This window comes from Dromiciops gliroides, chromosome 3 (assembly GCF_019393635.1).
Source record: "Dromiciops gliroides isolate mDroGli1 chromosome 3, mDroGli1.pri, whole genome shotgun sequence".
Lineage (NCBI taxonomy): Eukaryota > Metazoa > Chordata > Mammalia > Microbiotheria > Microbiotheriidae > Dromiciops > Dromiciops gliroides.
In genome coordinates, this window is record NC_057863.1 from 545,526,271 (window position 1) to 545,542,474 (window position 16,204).

General features: G+C 40.3%; 1 protein-coding gene across 1 annotated transcript in view; it reads left to right on the forward strand.

Annotated features, from left to right (window-relative positions):
* Positions 1-16,204, forward strand: part of RNF169 (ring finger protein 169) — a 97,888-nt gene that overhangs the window by 52,788 nt on the left and 28,896 nt on the right. Inside the window, exon 4 of the mRNA XM_043997607.1 lies at positions 13,565-13,677. Coding sequence (XP_043853542.1) covers positions 13,565-13,677 — 113 coding nt within the window. The remainder of the gene's footprint in view (positions 1-13,564; positions 13,678-16,204) is intronic.

A 16,204-nucleotide genomic window follows, 5' to 3' on the forward strand; every position in this document is an offset into this window, starting at 1 on the left:
GTTCAAGAAAGGGTGGCCAGGGAATCTCTGTTATGAGGGGACAATCAGGATTCAGTAAGAGCTAATAGATGGAAGGAGTGGGAAAGGAAAAGATTTAAGTGAAAGGAAGTTTGTTTCCTATGGAACAGTCATTAGAGAAGGCATAGTAGAAGGCCTGAGTGGCATTTGGTTGCAACTTTGGGGTGGGGGGGAGGGTGGAAGGGGATGGGAATGAGGAATTGAGTGGTGGGTTATAGGTGTGAATGATGACCTTCAGAAGTTCAGAATCACTGGAATTTTTAGGGTGTTAGTCGGGTGTGAAAATGCAATATTGATCTATCTGTCTGTCTGTCTGTTACCACCCTTTGCAATCAGACTACAGGCTTGTCATTTCCAGATTTATTTCACATTACTCCCCTCTGTGTACTCTGATTTTAGCCAAACTGGTGTGTTCTGCAGTTCCTTGAACTCTTCATTACACCTTACTACCTCTCTGCTTTTGCACCTTGGATCTCCTTGCCTAAGATGTAGTCCCTCCTCATCTCCTACCTCTTAGAACTGTAGTGTAACCATACAGTCTTTCCTGATGCCTCAATTGTTAGTGTTCTATCAAATCATTTGTAGTTGTTTTTTTTGGGGGGGGGGGCAATGAGGGTTAAGTGACTTGCCCAGGGTCACACAGCTAGTGTCTGAGGCCAGATTTGAACTCAGGTCCTCCTGAATCCAGGGCCGGTGCTCTACCCACTGCGCCACCTAGCTGCCCCCTCATTTGTAAGTTTTTAATCTGTGTGCATCTTGTATGTTCCCAATAGAGTATATGCTTTTCAAGAGCAAGGACTTTTCCGGACCTTTTTTGGTCTTTATACCTCCAAAACTTATTGTGGTACTTTGCACATAATATTCACTTAATAAATGCTAATTCAATTGAATTGAAGTGATTTACCTAAGGTTCTAAGGTAATGAGTAAAGGCACAGGGATTTGATTATGGATTTAGGACACTATGCTGCTGGCTCTTGCATAAAGGATTTGAATTTGGGGAGGATCAATTCTCTGTGTTATTTCTAGATACTTCTGGGATTTTACCATTCTAGTTATATTATTAAGTTTTGCTGCTATTATCAACAATAACAATAACAAAAACTCATATGTATTTGATGATGCTTCCCTCTTACCAACCTTGTAAGGTATGTGGTGAACCCAAACAAAGTAAAAACTTGATGAACTAACAGCCACAAAGGTTAATATTCCCTAACCCCTAATAAATGCTTATTCAGCCCCCCTCCCCCATCATCTGGCAGCTGGGGCTTTATAAGCCAGTTCTCAGGCTTACAACAGAATGCAATGCCACACCCAAATAGCTCCCACTTTCCTCCCAGTCACAGATCCAAACTCCAAGCAACAGAAATTTGCTCAGTCTGCAGTAGTCACATGGCAACATTCAGTGCTGCAACAGTGCCTTGCCTGAGCAGAGGAGCAAAGGGAATAGATAGGATATATGTGTGTATGTTTGTAACAAAACTCAAGACTCCACCATAACCCTTATCTCATCCCAGTGCTGTGGAGATCTGAACTTCAAGTGGCAGAAATTTGTACAGACTTTGAGAGCTACATGTACCACTGAGCCAGAGAACTGAGCAACAGAGGCAACAGGGCAGGATACATGTATTGGGGACTATGTGACAATCCACTAAGCCTGAGGGAAAGGGCCTAACATCAAGCTGGGGCCAGTTCTCCCCTCTCCCACCCCCTTCTCTACCAAGTTACCTGGGAGAGAGACCAAGGCTGGTGATCTAGGCCCCAGGGAAACCATCAGAGAGGAGGAAGTCAGAAAGTGACCAGTAAGGATTGTACTTGGCTGTGTCAGAATCACAAAACAGTAGAAGCTCAGAATCTTGGAGTTTGTCCATACAGTTGAGCTTTGTCTGGTTGGAAAGATGAAGCCCAAGTTAACACCTTCTGCACAGCACCTTTCTTGATGCCCTCAACAGCTAATGCCCTCCTTCTCTACCTTGTAATTATTTTTATTTGTTCTGTGAATAGTTATATATGTACATATTGTCTCCCTAATAGAATGTAAGCTCTTTGAGAGCAGAGATTGTTTTATTTGTCTTCGTGTTGCTGGTGCCTAACACATAGTTGGGACTGAAAACATGGTTGATTGACAAGATGTATGATACATGAGACAATTGGAAAAAGGAATAAAAACAATTTAAGTGGTCAGGTGGAAGATTTTGTTGCATGGATTGTATATGTTGTAGGGAATTGGTAGAAAATTCAATTAGATTATTTTAAGAATGTCAGTGAATTTATATTTTTGTTTTGTGATGGAAACAGAATAGGTATTTTCTTGACTTTATAGATGAGGAAATTGAGTACAGAGAGGGAAGTGATAAGCTTAAGGTCCTGTATTAAAGAGTGGAACCAGTTCTAAGTTAACTCTTAGTCTAAGTCTCTTTTCAGCAAAGTACACAGTTGTCATTATTTGTTTGACCTGGGAAAGTTTAACATTGCCTGACTTCTTTTAAAACATAGCATGAGGGGCAGCTAGGTGGCGCAGTGGATAGAGCACCTGTCCTGGACTCAGGAGGACTTGAGTTCAAATCTAGCCTCAGACACTTGACACTTACTAGCTGTGTGACCTTGGGCAAGTCACTTAACCCTCATTGCCCCACCAAAAAACCAAAACCAAAAACAAACCATAGCATGACTAACATTGAAATTAAGTCTTCATTTTGGAGTTGCTGCTAACCATAGCTGTATTTTTTTCTCTCCAAATTTCAGCTTTAGCTAAGTTAGGTAAAAAAAAAAACAAAGAAACTTCTTTAAGAGGAGGGAATTCTGATGACTGATAGTATTTGGGGGATAGTACTCAAATATTAGAGCTCAGACAGCAATACAAACATTTAAAACTAGAGATGCTTGACTAAGAGAGATAGGAAAGTAAATTTCACTCCAGACTGGGATTTAAAAGGTTACAAATGTATCTTTGTGGTCTCCTTCAGTATAGCGTATCAGGGATCTCAGATTAGTTGATCTTCAATGGTTCCCCATCATTGGAGATATTTCAGCACAGGCTGGACAACTACCTGTCAAGGATATTTTAGAGAATTTTTATTTAATTAAATGACCTCTGAGTTTCTGTGATGATTGTCACCACTTTGGGTTTCTTCACCATGGCTTGTAGGGGCTTCTCCATTGAAAATGTGTGGTGCTTCAAAAGTCAAGATACAACTCAAAGCCAAGTTAAAAGTTAGTAACTACTCAGACCTTCCTCCTGTTTCTCTCCTTTGGTTTTGTCACTTCAGGAAATTGACAAATACTGCTCTTGAGACCTGATAAAAGCTTGGCTGCCTTTGTAGCATAGGTCGTACACTGCTTTAATGCAGTGTTTTCTATCCAAACTTTCTAGCTGACTTTGCTGTAATTGTCCACGGTATTGGTATCAAGACTTTTTTCCTCCTTTCCAGAGGTGTGAAGAATCAATGTTGTATAACACTTCAGTTGCCATGTTGGATGGGTTGTATGAGTTATTCCTAGAAAATGCTGAAAAATAGAAAGAAGGATTGGGTCAGAGAGAAGAAACAGGAGGCTAACTTGTTCTTCTGAAGGGGGAACTATTGAGTGCCTTCTCTCTAGAAGGGCAAAACTTTGCATTTTATACTGCTTCTCCCTTTGCAGCTTCAACTAACTGTTGTCACTGTCAGCTTTTGGCCGCAGGGACCCAGGGTGGGAGTATGTGGAACTGGAGAAAAGGAATAATCAGGTTGTTTTTTTTAATAGTTAAAAAGCTATTTCTTAAATGCCAAAGTTAAACACAAAGTATAATCAGGAACTATTGCTAAAGTTTCTGGAAGAAAGTGCTTTGTAGAAAATGAAAGATATTAATACTTTTTCTTTTTTTGTGATTTTTTTAAATTATAAAAATATTTTATTATTTTCCAGTTACATGTAGAGAGAGTTTTCAACATTTGTAAGTTTTCTAGTTTCAAATTTTTCTCCCTCCCTCCCTCCCCAAGACAGCAAGTAATCTGATATAGGTTATATATGTATAATAACATTAAACATATTTCTGCATTTAGTCATAGTATAAGAGAAGAATCAGAGCAAAAAGGAAAAACCTCAAAAAAGAAAAACAACAGCACCAAAAACAAAAGAAATAGTATGGTTCAATCTGCATCCATATTCCACAGTTTTTTTTGTTTTTTTGGTTTTTTCCTGGATTTGGAGAGTCTTTTCCATCATGAATCCTTTGGGACTATCTTGTACCGTTGTATTGCTGAGAAAAATCAAGTCTATCACAGTTGTTCAACACACAATATTGTCTATACTGTGTACAGTGTTCTTATGGTTCTGCTCATCTCACTCATCATCAGTTCATGCAAGTCCTTCCAGGTTTCTCTGGACTCCTCCTGCTCATCATTTCTTACAGCATAATAGAATTCCATTACATTCATATACCACAACTTGTTCAACCATTCCCCAATTGATGGGCAGCCCCTCAGTTTCCAATTCCTTGCCACCACAAAAAGAGCAGCTGTAGATATTTTTGTACATGTGGGTAGGAATAATCAGTTTTTAGGTTTTAAGAAATAAGGACCTTAGATAGTAAAGACCTTGTGGCCTACTAACAGTTTGATTTGGAATTAGCAATTGGAAAACAATAGCATTCACCCAACTCATTTGGCCATAGATTTTTTTATTTTGGGTGGGGCAATGCAGGTTAAATGACTTGCCCAGGGTCACACAGCCAGATTTGAATTTAGGTCCTCCTGAATACAGGGCCAGTGCTTTATCCACTGTGCCACCTAGCTGCCTCTGGCCATAGATTTTAATTTTTTTATTTTATTTTATTTTCAGGTATGGGACAGATATTTAATTCCTTTCACAGAAGAAATGCTGAACATAGAACACTCACAAATATGCATTGATAGAAAGACTTCAAATAAGATTCATCAACTTGACTTATAACCATAGTTATAACCTCTCAGGAACCCGAGACTTATATTTCACCAGAATGCAAAGCTGTTTTCAAGACTCATAACATTTATATAGTTTAAATTTTGCAAAGTGATTTACACATATTAACCTCATTTGATCCTCACAACAACCCTTGGAGACAAGGGCTATTATTTTTTCCATTTTGCAGATGAGAAAACTAAAGCAGGCAAAAGTTAAGTGACTTTCCCAGGGTCATACAGCTAAGTGTATGAGGCTAGATTTTGGATTTGAATAGAATTTTATTTTCCAAAATATATGTAAAAACAAAATTTTAACATCATTTTTTTTTTAAACTTTGTGTTCCAATTTCTCTTCCCCCCTCCATTCCCACCCCCCTACCCACAAGAACTCAACAATTCAAAATAAGTTATACATGAGTAGTCATGGGAAATTTCCCATATTAGCTAGTTGTGAGAGAAAACAGTAAAAAAAACACAAAACTTCAGATTAAGGAATTGTCAAGGAGGAAAAGAAAAAAAAATTGAAAATGTGTTTCCATCTGTTTTCAGATACTATCAGTTCTTTCTCTGCAGATGGGCTCCAATCTTCATAAGTCCTTCAGGGTTATATTGGATCATTGCCTTGATGAAAATAATCACATGCTTCCCAGCAGATCATCCCCCACTATTGCCGTTATTTTGTATACAGTACATTTCACTCTGCTTCAGTTCATATAGGTCTTTCCAGTTTTTTCTGATAGTATCCTGTTCATTATAACCTATATATAGTACCTTAAGCTTGACAGAGAATTTTCTTCATAAAAACCCAGCAAAGTAGGTACCATACGTTTTGCCATTATAATCAGTCATCATAACTATTTTCCTCCATCCCACTCCCATCCCATGACATTTACTCTATCTTCTTTTTACCTATTTCTCTTCAAAAGTGTTTTACTTCTGACTATCCTCTCCCCTGCTCTGCACTCCCTTTTTTCACCCTTTCTTCCTTATCCTCCTCCCCTCCTACTTTCCTGAAGGGTTAAATAGATTACTCCTCCCAATTGGATATGAAATCTGTTCCCTCCATGAGCCCACTCCAATGAGATCAGGGTCCCTGAGCTAATTCTGTGTTCTAAATTTTTCTTCCTCCCTCCTCAACCCTCCCTATGAGATCAAGCAATTCAATATGTCATACTGGTGCAATAATGTAGAACATCTTCATCTTCATCTTCCTTGAAAGTGTTTTTCTTTTTACTGCTCTCTCCCCCAATCTGCCCTTCCCTCCTTCTCTTCTCCCCCCCCCATCCCCCTCCCCTCCCTCAGGGCAAAAATATATTACTATACCTACTTGAGTATGTATGTTAGTCCTTCTTTGAGCCAATTCTGATATTAAGGTTCACTCACTCCCCAACTCCTTCCCCCTCTTCTACTCTCCTCCATAAGCTTTCTTCTTGTTTCCTTCATGTGAACTACCTCTCCCCAGACCATCGCTCCCCTTCTCCCTCCCCCAGTTTATTCCTCCTACACCTCAACCCTATTTTAATGATGTCATCATGGGTTAGTTAGGTGACATAGTGGACAGAGCACCAGCCCTAGACCCAGGAGGTCCAAATCCAGCCCCAGACATAAGACACCCCACCCTGTCTGCCCCACAAAGAACAAAACATAAATGCTTTACAGATATCATCCCTTCATATTCAGTTCAGACCTGTGTCTTCTGTGAGTTCCTTACTGAGATAGTTCTTATGAGTTTGAAGTATTATCTTCCCATGTAGGAATGTAAACAGTTTGATCTTTTAATATCCCTCATGAAGTCTTTTTCCTGTTTACCTTTTTATGCTTCTCCAGGGTCTTGTATTTGAAAGTCAAATTTTCTATTCAGTTCAGGTCTTTTCATCACAAATGCTTGAAAGACCTCTTTCTCATTGGAATGCCATTTTTGCCTCTGAAAGATTATACTCAGTTTTGCTGGGTACATGATTTTTGGCTGTAGTCCCAATTCCTTTGCCCTCTGGAATATCATATTCCATGCCCTTCGGTCCTTTAATGTAGAAGCTGCTAGATCTTGCTTTATCCTTATTGGAGCTCCACAGTATTTAAATTCCTTTTTTCTCGTGGCTTGCAGTATTTTCTCCTTGACCTGGGAGTTCTGGAATTTGGCTATAATATTCCTGGAGGTTTTCCTTTTGGGATCTCTTTCAGGAGATGATCGGTGGATTCTTTCAATTTCCATTTTAGCTTCTGCTTCTAGAATATCAGGGAAATTTTCCCTCACAGTCTCTTGGAGGATGGTGTGTAAGCTTTTGTTTTGGTCATGGTTTTCAGGTAGTGCAATGATTTTGAAATTATCTCTCCTAGATTTATTTTCCAGGTCATCTCTTTTCCCAAGGAGATATTTCACATTGCCCTCTATTTTTTCATTCAGTTGGATTTGTTTTACTGTTTCTTGGTTTCTCATAAGGTCCCTAGCTTCCATTTGTTCAATCCTAATTCTTAGGCAGTTATTTTCATCAGACAGTTTTTTAATCTCCTTTTCCATTTGGCTTTTCAAACTGTTGACTTTTTTCTCATGACTCTCCTGCATCGCTCTCATTTCCCTTTCCATTCTTTCCTCCTTTTCTCTACATCTTCTTTCTATTTCTCCTACTTTCTCTTCAAAGTCCCTTTTGAGAGCTTCCATGGCCTGAGACCAGTTGATATTTTTCTTGGAAGCTTTGGATGTTGGAGCTTTGATGCTGTTATTATCTTCTTCTTCTTTGGTTATATTGTGGTCTACCTTAACCCCCAAAGAAGTTTTCGATGGTCTTCTTCTTTCTCTGCCTACTCATCCTGGCTTACTATTTCTTGGCTTCTAACTCCTTCTTAAAGCGTGGCGCTGCTTCCAGGACACACTGTTCAAGCTACAACATGGCCCAGGGGCGGGAGGGGATGGTTGGGCTTCTTCTCCACGGGCGGGGGGGTGGGGGGGGTAGGGCTGCATCTTGTCTCAGCTCCTTTTCCCAGCTTCAGAGGATCCCAGGTGTTTTGGTTTGAGGAGGGGCAGGTTTTAATCTTACCTGGCCTGTTTTCAGGTCCGGAGACAACCCGCAGGCCTACTTACTAAGCCACCAACCAGCAAAGCTTTCTGTGGTGTGGTTCTCAGCTTCAGATGAGCCTGCCTGCTCCCCTCCCCCACCTGGGCCTTCAGACACTCAGGATTTCTTCCTGGTTACCCATTGGGGTGGGACAGTTGAATCCTTCCCCCCAGTCCATTGGTACCCCTGCATTCACACCCCCACCCCCTGGGCCAGCTATTCGGCCGATCGCTCATTCGGTTCCAGAAGACACCGGTGCTGCAGCCAATTCAGAGGCACTAGGGCAAATTCCTCCAGTGGGTGTCTGGTGTGTCAGCCCAATTGCAGGGTTAGGCCTTATTCGTGGCCCAACACGGCCCCCTGAAATCTATTTATAGCTGTAGAAAACTCTCAGCCCAAATTTTTGTGTGTTTTTCTGCCCCAAGGGTTCTTTTATTGCTATTTTTGGGGTGTTTGTATCAGGAGCCCTGTGCATTTAATGCCTTTCCTCTGCCATCTTGGCTCCCCCCCCCCCAATAGATTTTTTGTTTTTTAAATGAATTCTTTTTTTTGTTTTTTTTTTTTTTTTTTCGTTTGTTTGTTTTTGTTTGTTTTTTTAGTGAGGCAATGGGGGTTAAGTGACTTGCCCAGGGTCACACAGCTAAGTAAGTGTTAAGTGTTTGAGGCCAGATTTGAACTCAGGTACTCCTGACTCCAAGGCCAGTGCTCTATCCACTGCGCCATCTAGCTGCTCCTCCCCCCATAGATTTTTAAGCTTGAAATGTATTTACAGAATCCATAAAAGCTGGTCTGAAGATATGGACTACACCTGAAGTGAAGAAATGTCTGTTTTCATATTAAAATTATTTTATGTAGTGTTTTTGATATGTACATAGCTTTCATTTTAACATTATAACAAAAGTGCTAATTGGAGCATTCTTTCTAATATCTGTATATCTGTGCTGTCCCTCTGAATTATACCAGATCAGCAGACCTCTTTGTCCTTTCATCTTCAGAAAAGAATACTGCTGCTGCCATTGTTGTTCTGATACGTCAGTATGTGTTCTTTGTGTGACATGGGCTGAAAATCATGCCCAGCTACCAGTCCTTTGTCTGCTCAGTGTCCCCAGGGATGGCTCCATTTATAGGATGAGATGTCTGAGGCTTAGCCACCTCACTTTTATAGATGATGCCCACATTGACTAAAGCAAAGATTGTAAAAAGGGTAGTCAGGAGACCTGAGTTTGAGCATAAGATTGGACAGTTGCTTGCTTAGGCACTCTTAGACAAGTCATTTTCTTTCTTTCAGCCTAAATTCTGAAATCTTTAAAGTAAGTATTGTAATTCAAGTAGTCCTTTCCCTTGAGATTGTTATGAATAAAGCATTTTTTAAACTTCAAAGTTCTATGGGCATGTGAGTTATTATTAGGCAAGGTGAGACTGAATAGGGGATTTTTTCCTTCCTTTTCAGGTCTTCCCCTGACTTCTTTGTCCATCTTCCTCTCTCAGTCTCCCTTGGCACCAAGCAAGTTACCTGTTTCTACAGATTGTTTTTCTTAACCACTTATATGCACAGGGCCTTGATGCATTCTTCCTTACTTTTGATGATGATGATGATGAAACATTTCTATCCTGTATCTTTGAACCATACAGCCTCTGAAGCTAAAAATGCTATGTGGTTGGATCAGATGTTAAGGTACTCTGATACTTGAAGGCACATTTCAGCTCAGTATAAGGAAGAACTAAAGATCAAAGCTGTCTCACAGTAGAACAGACTGCTGATAATTAATTTTATGTCACTGGAAATTTTTCAAGAATGAACTGGACAACTATTTGTTGAGGGTGCTATGGAGGAACTTCCTGTCCAGATATGGGTTGGATTGCATGCCCTCTTAGGTCCCTTCTACCTCAAATCAAGTAGTTCATGATAATTATTTTCAGCCATAAGAAAGAAATATGCAAGTAAATGGGTTATAAATAAGTGAGGCTTCATGAAAATTCTAAAATTGAACAATATAGTAGCTTTCTAAGAGGGAAGCCCAGGAAATCCGGGACACATTTAAAACATTTTAAAACTCAAGATTTTGTTGTGCATGAATTTTGTAGTCTATATGGGAATAAAGACATATATGATAAATTCTGATTTCTGTCTTAGAATTTGACAGTAACATCCCTGAGCCACAGAAATGTTTTGAGATTGCTAATTACAAGTCAGGAGTAAATCAGAGGGAATAAAGTCACACTCTTGTACCAGTCATCAGAGGTGGAAAAGAGCATAAAGTAGGGGAGGTTAGAGTTTCCTCTGGAGACAGTTTGTTGTGGAGGAAGCATTATACTAGTAGTCAGGAGGCTTGGGCTCTAGACTTAGCTTTTCAATAATTAGCTTTATCACTTCTACCAAGTTCCTTCCCTTCCCTTCCCTTCCCTTCCCTTCCCTTCCCTTCCCTTCCCTTCCCTTCCCTTCCCTTCCCTTCCCTTCCCTTCCCTTCCCTTCCCTTCCCTTCCCTTCCCTTCCCTTCCCTTCCCTTCCCTTCCCTTCCCTTCCCTTCCCTTCCCTTCCCTTCCCTTCCCTTCCCTTCCCTTCCCTTCCCTTCCCTTCCCTTCCCTTCCCTTCCCTTCCCTTCCCTTCCCTTCCCTTCCCTTCCCTTCCCTTCCCTTCCCTTCCCTTCCCTTCCTTCCCTTCCCTTCCCTTCCCTTCCCTTCCCTTCCCTTCCCTTCCCTTCCCTTCCCTTCCCTTCCCTTCCCTTCCCTTCCCTTCCCTTCCCTTCCCTTCCCTTCCCTTCCCTTCCCTTCCCTTCCCTTCCCTTCCCTTCCCTTCCCTTCCCTTCCCTTCCCTTCCCTTCCCTTCCCTTCCCTTCCCTTCCCTTCCCTTCCCTTCCCTTCCCTTCCCTTCCCTTCCCTTCCCTTCCCTTCCCTTCCCTTCCCTTCCCTTCCCTTCCCTTCCCTTCCCTTCCCTTCCCTTCCCTTCCCTTCCCTTCCCTTCCCTCCCCTTCTCTTTCCCCTTCTCTTTCCCCTTCTCTTTCCCCTTCTCTTTCCCCTTCTCTTTCCCCTTTCCCTTTTCCTTTTCTTTCCTTTTTTTCTTGGGGAAATGAAAGGGTTGGGCTAGTCTGTGAAAAAGACTACAGAATGTCTATCTGTTGTATGGCCTGTTAAACTGTGACTCGTTATTCATTCATAGTATCTGATTGGTAGTTTCTATGAGCATTTCTTGGAATGTGTACTGACACGTTTGCTTCTTAGAATTTTGTAACTGTGTGCTGTCTTTCCTCACTCTGGGGAATATGAATAAATTGATGTTACTTGCTATAAAATATATACATGGGAAGCCATATTTCTCACATTGTTAGGGTCTTTGTGTATTGGAAGTCTGTTCTCCCCTCTTTCATGGAATCCTGAGGGGGAAAAACCAAAAGCACCCCTCTAATGCATTTGATCCTTATCCTAAGAGAAAACTCCTCCAGAAGATTCTTGCCTATGTCAATTTCTTAGTGTCTTGTATTAATTCTTTTCTGTTTTCACCCCTAAAACCAGCTAAGAATACCTATCTCAGCCCAAATAGCCCTACAGCATGTAGCATCATAGTTAAGATCCTCCACATAACATTTTTGTTGGCTATCATGAGATGAATCAGGAAACATACTGAAATCATATCATATCAAGCAATTGCTGAATTCAAAGATCCCAAAACATATATCTGAAAGTATGGAGGTAGCAAATAATGAACCTACAATAGAGATCGAACTTTTCTTGTACAAAATGGGAATGATTAGAAATGCTTTGGGGCTATTTCAATGTCATATCACTCCAATCTTGATGCAGGTTTGGTAGACTACTACACCCATCGACTTTCTCTACCCAGTTGTAAAGGGCATCCTTTAATAAATCTTTCAAATGTGTAATTCTTGTGGGTTTCCTTTTCCCTTCTCTATTGAAGATGCTGAGTTGCCATATAATTACTCATTTGGAGAGCTGTTTACAATCAATTCATTTAATTCTCATAATATCACTCTATAGTAATCTTTATCTCCATTTTTCAGATGGCAGAATTGAGGTTCAGACTGATTCCAAGAGTAGTGCCCTTTCTACTCTATGCATTTGAAGTTTTTCACTTAGGCAGGTCTGTAGCATTCTAGGAATACTTTAACAGTGAGGAAAATGTGAGGGATCTATATTCTCTCATCTTTTATGTGTAGCCTTGGAGGCAGTGGAGATCCCCAAAAAAGTTGTGTCCTTAGGTTCAGAAGACAACCTGGGCTCAATTCCTTGTTCTGTTGTGACTTGTGTGACCTTGTGCGAGCCATTTTGCCTTCTGAGCTTTGGACACGGAGCCTGAGATGCCAATAAATGCTGTCTGATTCTAAGTCTTGACTGCTCTTTTGCAATATGTTATACTGCTTCTATGTCTGAGTATAAGCAATTTGCCATTATTGTCCTTTATTTAAGCTCTTCAGTCAACCGAGAAACATTTATTAACCAGCTACTACTATAAGCCATGTGCTGTGCTTAGACACAAATTCAGAAGTTAAACAGTTCCTCCCCTAAAGGAGCTTATGTTAGACCAGGGGACAGAACATATTTAGATATATGCAAAATGGATTCAAGATGACTGGAGGACCAGTAGTAGCTGTGAGTTCTTTGAGAGCAGGAACTGGGTTTTTTTCCCCTTTCTTTGTATTTTTAGTGCTTAGCACAATATCTGGTATGTAGAAGGTGCTTAATAAATACTAGTTGACTGACTTATTCAAGGATCAGTCAAGATTTTATATAGAAAGTGGTGCTTGAGCTGAATCTTGAAGGGGACTAGGGATTCTAACCATCCTCTGCTAGTAAAGTGCATTATATCTCTTATATTTAAGAATCTCTTATATCTAAGAATTATGGGCAGCTAGGTGGTTCAGTAGATAGAGCACCAAGACTGGAGTCAGGAAGACCTGAGTTCCAATTCAGCCTCAGACACTATCTGTGTGACCCTGGGCAAATCCCTTAACTCTATTTGCTGGAGAAGGAAATGGCAAACTACCATTTTCTCACTGCCTTTAGATTACCATTATATTAGGGAAGTGGCTTCTGGTCTAAATTTTCACTTAACAAGGAGGGCATAGGACATTTATCATATCCTAAAGTAATTCATTGTTTTTCTAGAAGGATAGCTGAAATTTAATGAAAGATGATTGGATTTAAAGTTAGACCAGAATCAAGTTCTACAACTTGCTAGCTTTGTGACTATGGGCAATTTACTTAACATTCTCATTTGCAAAATGAGGATAATAATATACTCTCTTCTTATTTTGGATATGTAATTTCATTTGTGTGGGCACAGATATCCAGTAGTGCACACATAACAACTCATCTACATCTCTGTCCTTTCTTCCTATGCATTTCTTATGCATGTGCTTCTATAAATCCTTCATGGAGGATCTCTCTAACCAATGGGCTAGTATCATTATCTAATAGAAAATAATTCTTAAAACTCTGAGCTTGGTTTGTGTCCTTTACACTTAAAAATCTATGTATACCTTCTCTGTAATCATAGGGAAATTTCCATGGGTACCGCAGATGGACAAGTGTTGTCTTCCTTGTTGTCTCCTCCCCAGTGTCCTGAGCGCCTCTCAGATTCAGAAAATGAAGAACCTTCCCAGGGCAAGATGACACATCGTTCGGCATTTGTTTCCAAGAGCAGCGTTTACTCCTTAGCTTTCCTGGCAGGGTAAGAGACCATACCAAATTCAGTCTGGATCTGTTTATTTGGGGAGCTGGGGGTGGTACTGGGCAGGCAAAAGGAACATGGGAATGACAGACCTGCAACCTTTGGGAATGTGGGGAAGGAGAGGGGAGAACTGAAGCCAACCTTGAATTTGAGAGGAAGTAAAATAAGCATTTACCAGATTTTTAAAAGTAAAAAATTAAAGGTAAAATTCTTTGTGGAATTGTGCTGAGTTATTATGCCTTTGGTATTGGGACCAAACAGCAGCCTTCTTAGCCTGACACTGTATACTTCCACTCTCCTTTTGGTAAGAAGGAGAGAGTAAATTGTATGGGTTCTCCTAATTCTCTTCATCACCTTTTCCACATCCCTGTTGTATAACAATAAAATGACTGTCTCCAGAAGGAAGTTTTTGAGCAGAAGTAGGACAACTGCTTGTTTAGGAATGTTATACAGGGAATTAATGCATTGGGTGGAAAAATGAGCTATTTGGTCACAAAGGTCTTTTCCAGTGCTAAGGTTCTCTCAATCTAAGAATGTTAGCTCTTGGTTATACATTGTATGGATTTTTCCTTTACAGATAATGTGTCACTAGTGGTTAATGCAAGTAAGTTTTCCCTGAACCTCCTGCATGCATTTCACTTCTGCCTCCTCCAGGGTGCTTCAAGGCCACCTCTCATGCTAGCCAGTTTGTATGAATTCAGGACATATAGATTAAGGTCACATAAGTCGGATATTACTCACCAATATATATCAGAAGTTAGATTTGATTCTGAGGTCAGCTTTTATCCCCTACACCATGCCTCTCTAATTATGAGCATTATAGTCCACAGGACATTAACTTCAAAAGAAGATGATGAAGAAGAAGAAGAACCCAAGTTTCTTCCTAGTTAATCAACAAATATATATTAAAAACTCACTGTGGTCCAGACACTGGGTTTATGTTCTTTTATGCTACATTGTCTCAGCCTGCATAGTTCTGTTCTGTGAATTGAGGCTTTATCAGAATAGAAGAATGGGAAGGGATCTGATAATGCCTGAAGTATCATCTAGATGGGACAGCAGTAGCAGACTTGTGTCCGAGTTATTGGGTAGCAGATTTGAGCTCCATAAAAGGAAGGATTTCGGGGGCAGCTAGGTGGCGCAGTGGATAGAGCACCGGCCCTGGATTCAGGAGTACCTGAGTTCAAATCTGGCCTCAGACACTTGACACTTGCTAGCTGTGTGACCCTGGGCAAGTCATTTGGCCCCCATTGCCCTGCAAAAAAAAAAAAAAAAAAGGAAGGATTTCTAGCTATCAGAGCTGACCTACAATTGAACAGGCAGCATGTCTAAAGGGGAATGATCTCTTTATTACTTGAAGTGGTAAGGCAGATACTGGGTGTTCTCTTGTCAGGGATTCTGTGGTGAGCATTCTTATACTAGCTAAAAGGTTGGACTAGATGATCTCTATGGCCCCTTCCCATTCTAAAATTCGGTGATTTTAGGGACCAGGGCAATAGTGGTAATTAAGGGAAAATGTCGAGTTTAGTTATAAACATGTTTTAATTTTCAGTGTCCATAGGAATTGGAAGAGGCAGTATTTTGTAGCCCATTCTAGTGAAATATTCACCAAGCTCACGTAATAGAGTCATGTCTTGTATTCTCTGGAGGAGACAGAAATTAAACTCAAAGCCTACCCTCGTGATTTAGTGAGATGGGTAAGACAGACACATACATAGCCATAATAAAAATGATGAATGTGATCATTGCAATGAGAGGCATAATAAAGTGTGAGAAGCAGGTGCAGGCCGCCTTCTCAAAATAAGTTCTTTCAAGGCAACTTTGGCGTGACAAAAGCCTTTTTATTACATTCTAATGAGTAAAGACAATCAGTGAGGGCCACTGCTGAGGGTGTTTAGCCCGTATTTATCCTAAGCCCTGACTCAGTAAGTCCCTCCCCTGAGTCACTAGAAGCTGCTAGACTCAAGTTCACAATCTTCCCAGAAGAGTTCTAACTAAATTCTCCTTGATATGCTGCCCTTCCCATCCACATATACCTTCATGCAACCCATGGTTGAAAATAGGTGGAGATTTTAGGCATGGGAGCAGAAGTTAATATTATTAAGTCTGTTAAGCAAGCACAGTAGTGAATAGGATTGAACTTTTTAAAAAAAATTTTAAATAATATTTTATTTTTTCTAATTACATACAAAAACAATTTTTAACATGTTCAAAAATTTTTGAGTTCCAAATTCTCTCCTTCCCTTCCCACCCTCCTCATTGATAAGGCAAGCAATTTGATATAGGTTACATATTTGCAGTATAGTTCTAGAGGTTATGCAAAACATATTTCCACATTAGTCATATTATGAAAGAAAACACAGACAAAACAAAAAAAATTGAGTTTTTTTTTTAAAGGATGCTTTGTTTGTGGGGGGTTTTTGGGTTGGATTTTGTTTTTTGTTTGTTTTTTTTGGTGAGGCAATTGGGGTGAAGTGACTTGTGCAGGGTCACCCAGCTAGAAAGTGTCAAGTGTCTGAGGCCGGAT